Source organism: Osmerus eperlanus, chromosome 13 (genome assembly GCF_963692335.1).
Source record: "Osmerus eperlanus chromosome 13, fOsmEpe2.1, whole genome shotgun sequence".
Taxonomy (NCBI): domain Eukaryota; kingdom Metazoa; phylum Chordata; class Actinopteri; order Osmeriformes; family Osmeridae; genus Osmerus; species Osmerus eperlanus.
In genome coordinates, this window is record NC_085030.1 from 10,478,355 (window position 1) to 10,493,974 (window position 15,620).

Genomic DNA, 15,620 nt, shown 5'->3' on the forward strand with positions numbered 1-15,620 from the left:
CATTCTCTCTCCCTCTCTCTCCCTCTCTCTCTCTCTCTCTCTCTCTCTCTCTCTCTCTCTCTCTCTCTCTCTCTCTCTCTCTCTCTCTCTCTCTCTCTCTCTCTCTCTCTCTCTCTCTCTCTCTCTCTCTCGCACACACACAAAAAATGTCTTCGGGCTGTTCAGTAGGACATTAATTGCAGTGCCTGTGCAGCCAGGAGAAACGGGCAGAGCAAAAAAGATGTAGTAGTGACAGAGGGAAAACATCCCATCATGACAGACAGCAGAACATGTATCACACTCTAAAAGGACCTCTGGGTAGCCACACATCTGCATATCAACAAATAAACCGATGAACTTAGACACAAGATTGTCACGTTAAAACCAGTGGGTAAATATAACTAAGAAAATAAGGTGTTGTTCAGGAAAGGAGAGAGAGAAGGGTGAGGGAGTGGGTGTTGTTCTATCTCACTGCCAGAAGCACAATGCAGATGGTTTCCTGTGAGAGGAGAGTATGGAAGAGATACATATAGATGTACTGGGCCCTCTATTGGTGTAAAGCAATTACTGCAGGGGAACAGAATGATGCTGAAATCTAGTCCCAGACAATCCACTCAACTCAGCTCCACCCCGTACGCTCAGTCAGCACTGAAACCTGATCTCAAGCATTAGTGAAAGAGAGAGAGAGAGAGAGAAAGAGAGAGAGAGAGAGAGAGAGAGAGAGAGAGAGAGAGAGAGAATGCCTGAGGTCACACCCCTCTTCCTGTTCATCCTCTCCTCAAACGTCTGAAAAGCTGACTGTGAAGGACGAATCGAGGCCCCCTCCAGAGGAGAGAAGTAGAAACGGCAGACCAAGTAAAAAAACGAAACCATGCAAAGACAATGCCAAACATCACGTTTCATACCAAATATAACAGACTGAAATACTGATACTGGAGTTCAGACCTAACTACTAGAGAACTAACACCAAAAGCAAAAAAACACATACATATTACAATGACTTCACATTTAAGAACCTTTCCATATCAAATCTCCATTCCCTGACTGCATTCATCCCTGTCCCCTAGATGCACGCAGTGGGATAGAAAGCCTGCCCTGCATGCTTTCGCTTCTGCCTTCCCCCATTGTGTACCTCCCTTTCAGTCTAAAGGGCATGACAGTGCTGCAAACGACACAAATCCCTCCTCCTCTGGTCCTCGGAGAGGTTAATCAACACACGGGCTGCCCTCGTGCTGCCTGAACAACAAATCAAACAGATTTGTAGCTGCCGTGGCGGTAGACAAAGCTATCGGAGAGAACAGGCAGGCAGGCGGCGTCTGCCCCCCGATCCCGCCCCTCTAAGGACGCCGAGTTGTGTTTGCACATGCTAGAATCAGGCGGAAGGACTCTGTGATCCTGAGTACGACAAAGCTCTATCTAAAGCTCTGTCATAACAGCCTAACACCACTAAGAGGATTTTTGCGCGGGGGGGGGGGGGGGGGGGTACATTCTGTTCTCTTGTGACCATCTCTACTCAGCTCCTTTAGATTTCCGCTCAGTTTCTGGTTACATATTTAATTTGTTTTCTCTTCCATCTCTCCATCAGAGACTCCATCTCTGCTTTGCTGTTTCACTCTCTCTCCTTTGCACACCCCTGTGTCCCCCTGCTTGCACTTCCTTCCTGCATCGGTCTCCTGCTGCCCATCCCAGGGTTTGTTCACCACTCCCCCCACCCTTCCACCATGCCCCCCCTTCTCTCTCTGGCTCATTAGCACACCTGGATCCCCCTCTCTATCTCTTTCACTCCATCTCTCTCTCTTTTCCTGTACTCCTCTCTGTCTTGTTCTCTTAATCTCTCACTCTCTGTTCATCCTAGGCTGTCTGATGAAGATGATAATGATTGGCTGCCTGAAAGAGGTGGGGGATGGCTGTGCTCTTGCAGCTCTCAGAGAGAAACAGGCTGCTAGTGACATTACCATGGTCGAGCACCATCACCATGGTTACAGCAGCTGTAAGAGCTCTCGCATCTCCCCAGAGCCACGCCCTTGTCAGAGCAAAACAGGAAATGACAGATTCACACAGGTTCATAGTAGGTTAGTGTGTGTATTCATTTGTGATTAAATATTGAATGTAATGAGGTTGGGGTGTGGCATGTCTGACATTTTAAATAGAGCAACCATGCGCAATGACAACCGCAGAACCCCCACTCTAAGGTGGGCAGTCCACTGTAAAATCAACCATGATGCATTTCAAAAAAGCTTGGGGCTGACAATGATGAAATGTTTTTGGGTCATGTTTTTTGGGTCAAAGTTGTTGAACCCATCTGGGCGTGTCTTGACCCTAAAAGGCTGAGGTGGTTGCCACCGTCTTGGCAGTAGAGGCAAAATCCTGTTACAATGATATTGCAGCACTTAGCCAGTTACCTCTCCTAGGATAATGTACTTAGTGAATCAATAATTTAATGCATTTTGCAACAGCGAGTTGCAGTAGTGGAACAGGCTTTTATAACCAACCCAGACTTGACGCACAATAGCTCTAACACACATTGTTAGATATCTCACACATTTACACACATACATTACATGCAATCCAATCATAGTATAGACACACACATAATGCAATTCCAGGAAGACCCACTTATATTGTGTGAGTAACACACACATACAACACACACCAACACAGACACAGTGACCTCAAGTCTTGTAGTTAAGCCCGTCAACCGTATTCCTCCCCGAGCCTTTGTCCCACCCCATTGGTTTAGCATTTGATTGACAGCTGGGTAGCCTGTGTAGCCCCAGTTCCTCCCTCCTTCCCCCCTTTGCCCGGCCCCACCCCAACACCCCAGCTCTGCCCAGGCTGCAGAGCTAAAATCCCCGAGACTCTGTCCACCACCCAGGGCCTCCCTGCTGCAGCGTTGAGCGGAAAATTACCAGCCCCTCCCCCCTCCTCCCCTCTCTCTGTCACTCTCTCTATCCCCCTCACACACACACACACACACAAGAGCATGGAGAGCTGTAGCTTACAAACCCCATACTGATGCGTTCAAACACATAGCGGACAGCTCCAGGCATTGTTTCAGGAACCCATATTGAATGAAATGCAGTGTAGAGAGAGAGCTTGGCAATGTAGAGAGAATCCATCTCACACACAGACTCACACTCAACACATTAGGATTCAGACTGTTCTTTGAGCGCCCTGCAATCTTTAAAACACACACTGCTGACCCACTTACACACAGACACAGTCGCTGCAGTGTACTCATACCCCAATGAGATCACAGAGAACCCCAACCATGTCTGTGTCATGGACACAGAGCAAAACAAGCATGGGACCATGACAGCAACAGCGGTTGACTCCTGAAACAAGGCCAGTTAGTCATCCAGAAAATCTGGATGACTAACACTGAGACGCTAGAGCATCAAATAACAAAGAAAAATTACTCTTGATTGAATGTAGCATTCAGAGCCAATTGAATGCTGCACTTGAACCAACCACCATTTTAATTTGACAAGTGGAATCACGACACATAGCAGCACGTTATCTTTAGAATGAAAAACCTTATTTCTTATCATGACAATCAGATCTGCTTTTTACCATAGACACAAAGAGGGATGCAGGTGTGGCCCTGAAGCAAGTTTGGCGTGTTAATGAAAATGGGTGGAAGGGTGTTTACAGAATGCTTAGGTGATCGCACGCGACGTCCACGGAGACGAATTCTAATTCACCAATCCTTTCCCTCAGCTGCTCCCCTCTTCCTGAGAGAGCAGGGCGGGCAGAGAGCGAGGCATAAGGGGGGAGGGGAAGAGAAAGAGATAGTAGGAAGGAAGAATGCAGAGGAATACGGAGACAGGGAGAGGAGAATGGAGGGATAGGACTGTCTCCGTTTTAAAGGTAGTGCCAGGCAGAGAGGGAAGGAGAGTGTGTGGGAGGTTGTTAGAGAGAGAGGGGGATGGGGAGAGAAGGTCTAATTATAGTTGAATGGGAAAGAGAGACAGCAAGTCTGTGAGGGAGAGAGGAAGTAGGATAGAGCACAATCAATATGGAGGTCTGGAAAAGACTGAGAAAGGAAAGAGAGGGATTGAAGGGGAATGTAATGTAAGACAGAATAGAAAGATAAATATTACTTGTGCACCTGGCAATGAGACCAAGGGTGATACAACACTAAGCCACTTGAAGGAAAATGTAAAATACAGGTTTGAGAGAGACTGATAACTGTACACACACGCACACACACACACACGCACCTCCTGAGAGCTGAGGCATCTGCTGAGGCTCTTTACTGCTAACTCATGAATACAAATCCTCTCTGATTGAGACCACCACGTAATAGAATCACAGCTCTACATTATAGAAAGCAGCAATACATTCAATTGAGTGTAACAATCAAATAGACCTATGTTCCTATTCACTACATTATCACACACAAACAAAACAGACTATATAATATGAGGATGCTTGAAATAGATAAAAGCTTAACGTAGATGATACCGCAAAATAAAAACAATAATTCAAAAAGAGACACAATGATATTTCGAGATATGTGAGAAAGTCACAAGATATCTTAAGGTAAAAATATAAGATAACAACAGTAGCTTACAGTTGACTGTTGAAAATACTGACTTTTTACCTATTGGAATCAAAACAACAGAGCACGTCACAATAGTTGTTTCGAACGTAACAACATGCGCATGTGCATTGTGACCACAACACAACTACTGAAATAGGCGCGTGTTCAGCACCATGGACAGCAACTTCATCGAGTCGCTTTTATAAGCCTGGCGCACAACTCAAAGCAGTAACATAACGAACGGCTTGAACTTAATAAAGTAGAAGCCATATCGTAAAGGCAGGCCTTAACTACATTAAGATGATACCAGGACATAGGCCTGTTGCAGCGAGTTTTCATACCTTTTCTTTGTTGGGTAATGTCTGAGTCCGGTTAAAAGTGTCTCCTTCGTTAATACTGATCAACTCCGCATCCACAGGCGGAAATGGTGCCGGGAACACCACTACGTCACTCTTCAATGTGTCTGAGCTGAAACACACGTCATACTGCTGAGTAGATTTAGAGTACGACCAGCTCCCGTCAGGGTGTGTGGTGATCATTGGAGGGCTGTATCTGTTGAAACTATCCTCTGTCCTGTGGCATTTTACAGCTATTAGACTGATGAGGCTCAGTAGAAAGATCACTGACACTGAGGCAATGGCGATCAGCAAATACAGGTTTAAATCAGAAAAGCTCTCCTCCTTTAGGGGCACATGTCTGAATTGAGTCTTGATTTCTCCTGTGCTTTCGACCACCACTACATCAATAGACACCGTGGCTGACAGTGAGGGCTCTCCGTTATCAGAAACCAATACCACCATCGGGTGAGTTTTCAGGTCATTGTCACTCATTCTCCTCTTAGTCCGTATCTCTCCTGTGCTGGTTCCGATTCGGAAGAGGTTGGTTCCCTTGGGCTCAGAGATGTGATAAGAAAGCAGCGCATTGTAGCCAGAGTCTGCGTCTACAGCCCTGATCTTGGCCACAAAGTAGCCCGCTTCAGCAGAGTAGGGAATGTTCTCAGAGTTAACAGAGCCGTGCTCAGCGTAGGGTGGGAGAATCCCGGGACTGTTGTCATTTTCATCCAGGATATAAACGTTCACGGTGACGTTGCTGCTGAGCGGAGGAACACCAGAGTCTGTGGCCTGAACTTTGAACTGAAACGTTTTTGTCTCTTCATAGTTAAAAGACTGCAGGCTGACTATATCACCGGTCTCTGAGTTTATATTGATAGCTGAGGATATTGGAATTGTTTTTGGTCCACCGTCTAATAATGTGTAAACTGTCTTTGCATTTTCATCTGAATCTGGATCAATTGCAGTTATGGTATGAATTATATCTCCAACTGGACTGTTCTCTTTAACATAAATATTAATCAGTGATTCTGAGAAGCGTGGTGCGTTGTCATTGACATCAGAAACGTGTACAGTAAAAATGCTGGTGCTGGAGAGAGGCGGAGTCCCTTCATCCGTAGCTGTAATGGTGATATTATACCGAGAAACACTCTCTCTGTCAAGAGGTCCGTCTACAACTAATGAATAATGATTTTTATAAGAGTTCTTAATTGTAAACGGTACAGATCCAACTATGTTCAGCTGTATGGCGCCATTTTTATCAGCGTCATTGTCTTTGACAGTTATCAGACCAACCATTGTCCCTAACAATGCATTCTCTCTTACCATGTCAACTAAAGATGTTATTGATATCTCTGGTGGATTGTCATTAACGTCAGTAATTTCTACCAATACTTTACAATAAGAAGCTCTTTGGTTCGGACCTCTGTCTTTAGCTTGGACTCTAATTTCAATGGCATTGTTTTGTTCGTGATCTAACTGGCCTTTTACTGTGATCTCTCCGGTGGCTGAATTTATGGAAAATCCGTCAAAGCTTTTGTCATTGTCATGGTTAATGAATGAGTATACAATTTCCCCGTTCAGCCCTTCATCTGAATCATGAGCCTGAACCGTGATAACAGAAGCATCGTATAGTGTGTTCTCGGGTATTCTAGTTTTATAAAGGGTTTTGCTAAATATGGGAATATTGTCATTAACATCCTGGACATTAACAATTATCTGTAATGTTCCTGATCTCGGAGGCTTTCCTCCATCTACCGCGGTCAGAGTTAGCTTGATAACAGGCTGTTTCTCTCTGTCCAAGGCTTTTTGCAGCACTAACTCAGCAGACACACTCTGGTCTCCTCCGCTCTGTACATCTAGGGAGAAATGTTCATTCGGGCTCAGCTTGTAGCTCTTTACTGCGTTAGCACCGACATCTGCGTCATAGGCACTCGGTAACATAAACCTCTCACCTGAAAACGCAGATTCTGATACATTCAAATATGTATTGGATGTCCGAAAAGAGGGTGCATTATCATTTATATCCAAAACATTAACCTCAAAGCGGTATAGATTCAATGGCGAGTTCACAATGGCTTCCAGTTCTAAAAAACACTTCACACTTCGGGAGCATAGCTCATCCCTATCTATTCTCTCCCTCACCGATAAAACGCCCGTCTTCACGTTTACATCGAAAAACCTCTTATTTGTCCCAGATATTTGAAACCCGCGATTTTCTAATTCAGATACATCCAAATTTAAATCCCTCGCCAAAGGTCCCACAACGGTGCCCGGACTTGATTCCTCCGAGATGGAATACACAATCTGCGCGGAAGCGATACTCCATAGGTGAACAAGCTGGAGGAGGAAACATTTCCAACGGTAATTAACATCCATTTGGCGATACATTCTGTCCATCACCGGCTAACCAGATATTTTGGGAATCAAGGCGGTTACCGCTCTCATCGTGGCTTTAAGTTTGAACAGAGAACATTTACTTGTGGAGATGAACAAAGCCCGCACTGCCTATGATCACGGCTCCGCTACTGGGCGGAGCGCTGCGAAGCCAGTCAGAAACCGTACAAGGTGGGTCAATAGCGACACCATGAGGCAAAATTGTCTTCAACAAGTGAGGAAGAGGATGACGAATTGCTCGATAATGTCAAACATACAGAAACACAGAAACAACTACACATTCATGTATTAAAAAAATAAGTCTTCATGAAATGACATCAAACGGTTCCTTTTTTGATCTAGCTTACCTTCTCTTTACTTGGTAATGTTTGGGTCCGGTTAAAAGTGTCTCCTCCATTAATACTGATCAACTCCCCATCTACAGGTGGAAACGGTGCAGGGAATACTACCACGTCACTCTTGAGTGTGTCTGAGCTGAAACACACGTCATACTGCTGAGTAGATTTAGAGTACGACCAGCTCCCGTCAGGGTGTGTGGTGATCATTGGGGGGCTGTATCCGTTGAAAGTGCCCTCTGTCCTGTGGCATTTTACAGCTATTAGACTGATGAGGCTCAATAGAAAGATAACTGATACTGAGGCAATGGCGAACAGCAAATACAGGTTTAAATCAGAGAAGCTGTCCTCCTTTAGAGGTACATGCCTGAATTGAGTCTGGATTTCTCCTGTGCTTTCAACCACCACTACATCAATAGACACCGTCGCTGACAGTGAGGGCTCTCCGTTATCAGAAACCAACACCACCAACGGGTGAGTTTTCACATCATTGCCACTCATTCTCCTCTTAGTCCGTATTTCCCCTGTGCTTGTTCCAATGCGGAAGAGGTTGGTTCCTTTGGGCTCAGATATTTGATAAGAAAGCAGCGCATTGTAGCCAGAGTCTGCGTCTACAGCCCTGATCTTGGCCACAAAGTAGCCCGCTTCAGCAGAGTAGGGAATGTTCTCAGAGTTAACAGAGCCGTGCTCAGAGTAGGGCGCCAGAATCCCAGGATTGTTGTCATTTTCATCCAGGATATAAACGTTCACGGTGACGTTGCTGCTGAGCGGAGGAACACCAGAGTCTGTGGCCTGAACTTTAAACTGGAAAGTTTTTAACTCTTCATAGTTAAAAGACTGCAGGCTGACTATGTCACCGGTCTCTGAGTTTATGTTGACAGCTGAAGAGATTTCGAAGCTTTTAGAAGAACTGTCTACTGAGTAAATTATCTTTGCGTTTTCATCGAGGTCGGGGTCAAAAGCCCTTAAATCCTTCGCGAGATTCCCCACAAACGTGCCTTTGTCCACCTCCTCTGATACGGAGTAAGATATCTGCGCTGCAGACCAGTCAGCTAAACAAAGAACGGCGAAACATTGAATCCAAACGCATTTTCTTTGTCTTCGACAAGCCATCGCTGCTTATAATGGACAATATAATCCACGATCCATCAAGCCAGAATTTCGAAAATGGTATGTAATGCTATTTTACAGGAATGTTTATCGTGGCCTGCTCTCTACATCTAAAAAATCGAGAGTAGCCTATGTCTTAAACCAGCATTGAAAAACAGTGACGAAATACGTTTCTCATTCAGAGAGGTGGAGTCTGAGGGGGAAAAACAGCGAGGGACCACACTGTTTCCCATGGTCTGGAGCGACACCGTGAGTTTGCACATAAGCCTACTTGAATTTCACATGCAGTCGCTAAAGAAATAGCCTACATAAGGAGGACTGACCTCAGAGTATGTCATGTAAAAATGTCAGAGAACGTTTTTTGAGAGAAATAAAGACATTGCATTTACGCAGGAGTTAACGTTATCATGGTTTCTACTCTCGAGATGAGTGCACAAAGTAGCGTTTGATATTAAAATAATACAGGCCAACAGAGATAGATTAGTCGAATAGTCATAGACAAAAAGATATGCAGCCGAAACAGAGGTCCAGATATGCTATATCACAACGTACACCAGTGCTGAAGCGCTTATCAGCCTGCTTCAGCACCATGGACAACGTCACGTCACCGCTTCACGCGCAGTTAAAGACAAAGGCCATCTGAGTTCAATATTACTTGATGAACTAACAATAAATCACAATGTTAAAGACACTAGGACTTCGAACACATCATGTTGGCTAACATAGCCTGCTTTACATACCTTTTCCTTGTTGGGTAATGTTTGGGTCCGGTTAAAAGTGTCTCCTTCGTTAATACTGATCAACTCTGAATCTGCAGGTGGAAACGGTGCAGGAAACACCGCTACGTCACTCTTCAGTGTGTCTGAGTTGAAACACACGTCATACTGCTGAGTAGATTTAGAGTACGACCAGGTCCCGTCAGGATGTGTGGTGATCATTGGAGGACTGTATCTGTTGAAAGTGCCCTCTGTCCTGTGGCATTTTACAGCTATTAAACTGACGAGACTCAGTAAAAAGATCACTGACACCGAGGCAATGGCGATAAGCAAATACAGGTTTAAATCAGAGAAGCGTTCATCCTTTACTGGCACATGTCTGAATTGAGTCTGGATTTCACCTGTGCTTTCAACCACCACTACATCAATAGACACCGTCGCTGACAGTGAGGGCTCTCCGTTGTCAGAAACCAACACCACCAACGGGTGAGTTTTCAGGTCATTGTCACTCATTCTCCTCTTAGTCCGTATCTCTCCTGTGCTGGTTCCGATGCGGAAGAGGTTGGTTCCCTTGGGCTCAGATATGTGATAAGAAAGCAGCGCATTATAGCCAGAGTCTGCGTCTACAGCCCTGATCTTGGCCACAAAGTAGCCCGCTTCAGCAGAGTAGGGAATGTTCTCAGAGTTAACAGAGCCGTGCTCAGAATAGGGCGCGAGAATCCCGGGACTGTTGTCATTTTCATCCAGGATAAAAACGTTAACGGTGACGTTGCTGCTGAGTGGAGGAACACCAGAGTCTGTGGCCTGAACTTTAAACTGGAAAGTTTTTAACTCCTCATAGTTAAAAGACTGCAGGGTGACTATTTCTCCAGTCTCTGAGTTCACATTTACAGCAGACGTTATTGAGATTATATTCGAAAAACTGTCCAATAATGAATATGTCGTTTTAGCATTTTCATGCAGATCTGGATCCAAAGCAGTCATTGTGTTTATGACAACTCCAACTGGACTGTTCTCTTTAACATAAACATTAATCAGCGTTTCTGAGAAGCGTGGTGCGTTGTCATTGACATCAGACACGTGTACAGTAAAAATGCTGGTGCTGGAGAGAGGTGGAGTCCCTTCATCCGTAGCTGTGATTGTGACGCTATACTGAGAGACACTTTCTCTGTCCAGAGACCCGTCAACAACTAAAGAATAATAGTTCTTATAATTGGACTTCAATTTAAAAGGTACAGGCCCAACTAAGCTACACTTGGTGAGGCCATTCTGTTTCGCGTCCTTGTCTGACACTGTCACCAAAGCGACAACTGTGCCTATCTCAGAATCCTCTTTTACTGGGCTCATGAGTGACGTCACCGTGATTTCAGGGGCATTGTCGTTGACATCAACGAGATCAACTAAAATTTTACAATATGTTTTCCTTGATGAATGTCCGCGATCCATGGCCTCTGCTCTGATTTCATAAGCAGCCGTGTCTTCGTGATCTAAATTAACCTTAACTGTTATCACGCCTGTTTCTGGATGGATAGCAAATGCATCCGCATTTCTTGAACCACCTCGCCCTACCAGAGAATACACAATCTCGCCATTTATACCTTCGTCAAGGTCTGTAGCGGTCAGCCGTAATATTTTTGTTCCTAATGAAACATTTTCAGGAACACTAACCTTGTAAAGCGGCTTGCTAAACGTAGGCGCATTGTCATTAACATCTTCTACATATATAGTGATCTGTAAAGTCCCTGTTCTAGGAGGTTTTCCTCCATCTAGAGCAGTCAAAATGAGCTGAATCACCGGCTGTTTCTCTCTGTCCAAAGCTTTCTGTAACACTAACTCGGCAGACAGACTTTGCTCTCCTCCGCTCTGTATATCCAGTGAGAAATGTTCATTTGGGCTCAGATTGTAGCTCTTTATTGCGTTAGTTCCAGTATCTGCGTCGTTTGCTATCGGCAGAGGATACCTTTCACCAGGGTATGCAGCTTCAGTTATGTTCAGTAAGTGTAGTTCTTCTAGGAAATATGGAGTGTTATCATTTATGTCTAAAATATTAACTTCAATGCGACTGAGATGCATAGGATTGTTTAATATTGCCTCAATGTTTAACGAGCACTTTACCGTATTCGGACAGATCTCCTCTCTGTCTATCCTCTCGTTGACGTAAACTATTCCAGTTTTTAAATCCGCATCAAAGTATTTTTTACCCTGTCCAGAAACGATCCTAAGACTCCTAGAATCCAGTTCCTGTAAATTAAGATTTAAATCCTTTGCAAGTTTCCCCACGAATGTCCCTTTGTCCACCTCCTCCGATACGGAGTAGGATATCTGCGCTGCAGACCAGTCAGCTAAACAAAGCAGCGCGACGCAAGGAATGAACACAATGGCTCTTTGTCTTTGACGACCCATTGCTGTTGAAAACAACACGAATCCAGATTGGGATAATTTATCCATTCAGTATACAACATTCCGTTTTTTCAGACACCAGACATTCCTTATCCTTTTTGTAAGGCTCCTAGTCACAAAGGCAGTGTGACCAGTGACGTTTTATATTTCCAAGAGGTGGAGTCAGAAAACCAGTGAACACATTCACTCAGGCGGTCTGCTGCGACACCATGTGTTGTATTTTTCATGCTTTTCTTATTGCTCTATTTTATAATTCTGTGTTGCATGAAACGGTGGCCGTTTTTTTTTTCGTTTTTTTTTTCCTCACGTGAACTGAGGGCCCCAAACTGAGGCAATGCCACTATAATGGAAACCTTCCGAAGAAGGCATTTCACATATGCAAGTAGACAACATTTGCTCTAGAAAACATTTGTAAAGATTGAAACAGCATTAGAAAATGAAGACCTCCTAAGGAGACAGGAAGAACAATCTACAGTTGTTACCCACAAGTTAAAAAATAATAATAATACAAATAAAACTACGGTCAAAGCTGAAAGCACAAAACAGAAGGCTACAAAAAACTAAAGTTTAGATGTTTAAATCACGTTATAGTGTATATATATATATGAAACTTTAATGATGTAAACACTATTATGCAACAATTGATTTGTAATATTTAGTCATAGGCCAAAAAGTAGGCTTACATATAAAAACACCACCAACATCACTACTACAGATAGTGCAACATGCACTCAGTTTAGCGACTTATTCTTACCTTATCTGTGTTGGGTAATGTCTGAGTCCGGTTAAAATGGTCTCCTTCGTTAATACTGATCAACTCCGCATCTACAGGCGGAAACGGTGCAGGGAATACGACTACGTCACTCTTCAGTGTGTCTGAGCTGAAACACACGTCATACTGCTGAGTAGATTTAGAGTACGACCAGGTCCCGTCAGGGTGTGTGGTGATCATTGGAGGGCTGTATCTGTTGAAACTGCCCTCAGTCCTGTGGCATTTTACTGCTATTAAACTGATGAGACTCAAAACAAAGATCACTGACACCAAGGCAATGGCGATCAGCAAATACAGGTTTAAATCAGAAAAGCTCTCCTCCTTCAGAGGTACATGTTTGAATTCAGTCTGGATTTCACCTGTGCTTTCAACCACCACTACATCAATAGACACCGTCGCTGACAGTGAGGGCTCTCCGTTGTCAGAAACCAACACCACCATCGGGTGAGTTTTCAGGTCATTGTCACTCATTCTCCTCTTAGTCCGTATCTCTCCTGTGCTGGTTCCGATTCGGAAGAGGTTGGTTCCCTTGGGCTCAGAGATGTGATAAGAAAGCAGCGCATTGTAGCCAGAGTCTGCGTCTACAGCCCTGATCTTGGCCACAAAGTAGCCCGCTTCAGCAGAGTAGGGAATGTTCTCAGAGTTAACAGAGCCGTGCTCAGAGTAGGGCGCGAGAATCCCGGGATTGTTGTCATTTTCATCCAGGATATAAATGTTCACGGTGACGTTGTTGCTTAGCGGAGGAACACCAGAGTCTGTGGCCTGAACTTCAAATTGGAAAGTTTTTAACTCTTCATAGTTAAAAGACTGCAGGCTGACTATTTCTCCAGTCTCTGAGTTCACATTTACAGCAGACGTTATTGAGATGCTTTTCGATAAACTGTTAACTAATGAATAAGTTATTTTAGCATTGTCATCCATATCTGGATCTAATGCTGTCATTGTGTATAAAACAGCTCCAACTGGACTGTTTTCTTTAACATAACAATTAATCACTGGACCCAAGAACCGTGGAGCGTTGTCATTGACATCAGAAATGTATACAGTAATGACGCTCGTGCTGGAGAGAGGCGGAGTCCCTTCATCTGTAGCTGTAATGGTGACGTTATACTGAGAAACACTCTCTCTGTCAAGAGGCCCGTCAACAACTATCGAATAATCATTTTTGTAATTATATTTTAGCTTAAATGGTAAAGATCCTAAAAGTTTACAGTTAGTAATGCCATTCTTTCCTCCATCTGCGTCTTTAACAGTGATTAAAGCGACCACTGTCCCTATATCAGCATCTTCTTTCACTGGGTTAATCAATGACGTCACAGATATTTCTGGAGAGTTGTCATTGACGTCCATTATTTCTACTAACAGTTTACCATGTGCACTACGGGGCGAGGTTCCCTGGTCCGTCGCCTGAACTCTAATTTCATATGCAGGAGTTTCCTCATAATTCAAATTACCTTTAACAGTAATTTCGCCAGTGTCAGAATTAATATCAAACATGTCAGAGGGATTCACTTTACCACGTTTGATAAAAGAATATACAATCTTACCGTTCTCTCCGTCGTCTAAGTCAGTCGCATTCAATATAATAACTGTTGTTCCAAATACTATATTTTCACTAACACGGACAGTATAAAGTGTTTTGCTAAAAGTTGGTGTGTTATCATTGACATCTAAAACGTTAACAACAATCTGTAAAGTTCCTGATCTAGGAGGTTTTCCTCCATCTACCGCGGTCAGAGTTAGCCTTATAACAGGCTGTTTCTCTCTGTCTAAGGGTTTTTGCAGCACTAACTCAGCAGACACACTCTGGTCTCTTCCGCTCTGCACATCTAGGGAGAAATGTTCATTAGGGCTCAGCTTGTAGCTCTTTACCGAGTTACTGCCCGTGTCTGCGTCAATTGCTATAGGTAGCAGATATCGCTCGCCCGGCGTTGATGATTCAGAAATATTAAAAGTGTACAACTTTTCATCAAATGATGGCGCATTATCATTTACATCTAAAATGTTTACCTCTATGCGATGGAGCTGCACAGGATTACTCAATATGGCCTGTATATTTAAAGAACACTTTACCGTATTCGGACAAAGCTGCTCCCTGTCTATCCGCTCGACAACATAGAGAAATCCCGTTCTCACATTTACATCGAAATAGCTCTTGCTGTATTCTGAAACAGTACGAAGACCCCTAGACTCCAGTTCATGTACGTTGAGGTTTAAATCCTTCGTGAGATCCCCCACAAAAGTGCCTTTGTCCACCTCCTCTGATACGGAGTAAGATATCTGCGCTGCAGACCAGTCAGCTAAACAAAGCAACGCGACACACTGAATCCAAACGCATTCTCTTTGTCTTCGACGAACCATAACTGCTCCTGATGAATGCTAGTATCCAAAAGTGTCATTCATGAACAAAATGTGTTATTATCCAGTTTTGCAAACTGCGACTTCATCTCCGTTCAACCAACGTACGTGTTACTCTACACGAAGCATACCGGAATAATGTTTTTCTCTTCTCCTCCAGGAAGGAGGAGTCATGAAACAGCGTCAAACAAGTTCATTCTTGTGGTCTTCAGCGACATCGTGTGATGGTTCACTCAAGTATGATATGTTAAACTTCAAGAAATATGTAGGCCTCGGTGTCGATACGGCAACACACATGGTGTATTACAAGAGTAAACAGTTAGTCAGTTATATTTTACGTATGTTTGCTTAAAACGTATTAGGAAGGTAGGCTACTACACTTGAGTCTGAAAGAAAGGTCACAAAAGTATTGAATATACGACGTTTTTAAAAGCCAAACTGTAGACTTGAAAAGCGAAAACAGAACATCTATTCAGCACCATGGACAGCACCACAGACAATACCCTGGACAGCGCAAAATGCTTTTCAATACACAGTGTGTATAACTGTACAGTCGGTCTACTGTAAACCAACAGCATTCTTTAACTTCTGACAGCCCAAACGAAAACTACAAGTTTATAAGTCAAAAAACCGATGCAAGTAGCATGTACTTTACTTTAATATTGGCCTGTAAAACAA

General features: G+C 43.8%; 2 protein-coding genes across 13 annotated transcripts in view; both read right to left on the minus strand.

Moving 5' to 3' along the window:
• LOC134032246 (protocadherin alpha-C2-like) overlaps positions 1-15,620 on the minus strand; it is a 116,674-nt gene that overhangs the window by 24,320 nt on the left and 76,734 nt on the right. Inside the window, exon 1 of one of the 12 annotated variants that reach the window (XM_062476144.1) lies at positions 9,437-11,839. The exons of 10 other annotated variants lie outside the window; for them this stretch is intronic. In XM_062476144.1, coding sequence (XP_062332128.1) covers positions 9,437-11,815 — 2,379 coding nt within the window. In that variant the 5' untranslated portion in view covers positions 11,816-11,839. Of the gene's footprint in view, positions 1-4,866; positions 7,342-9,436; positions 11,840-15,620 lie in introns of those variants that run through there. One more of the 12 variants, XM_062476141.1, reaches the window with a different exon arrangement.
• On the minus strand, positions 12,549-15,062 carry LOC134032817 (protocadherin alpha-8-like). Its single transcript, XM_062476881.1, has one exon. The coding sequence runs from the start codon at positions 14,943-14,945 to the stop codon at positions 12,549-12,551; it is 2,397 nt and encodes a 798-aa protein (XP_062332865.1). The 5' UTR covers positions 14,946-15,062.

Coding starts and splice junctions, on each gene's coding strand:
- LOC134032817 (XM_062476881.1), bottom strand. CDS start 14,945: ATGGTTCGTCGAAGACAAAGAGAATGCGTTTGGATTCAGTGTGTCGCG.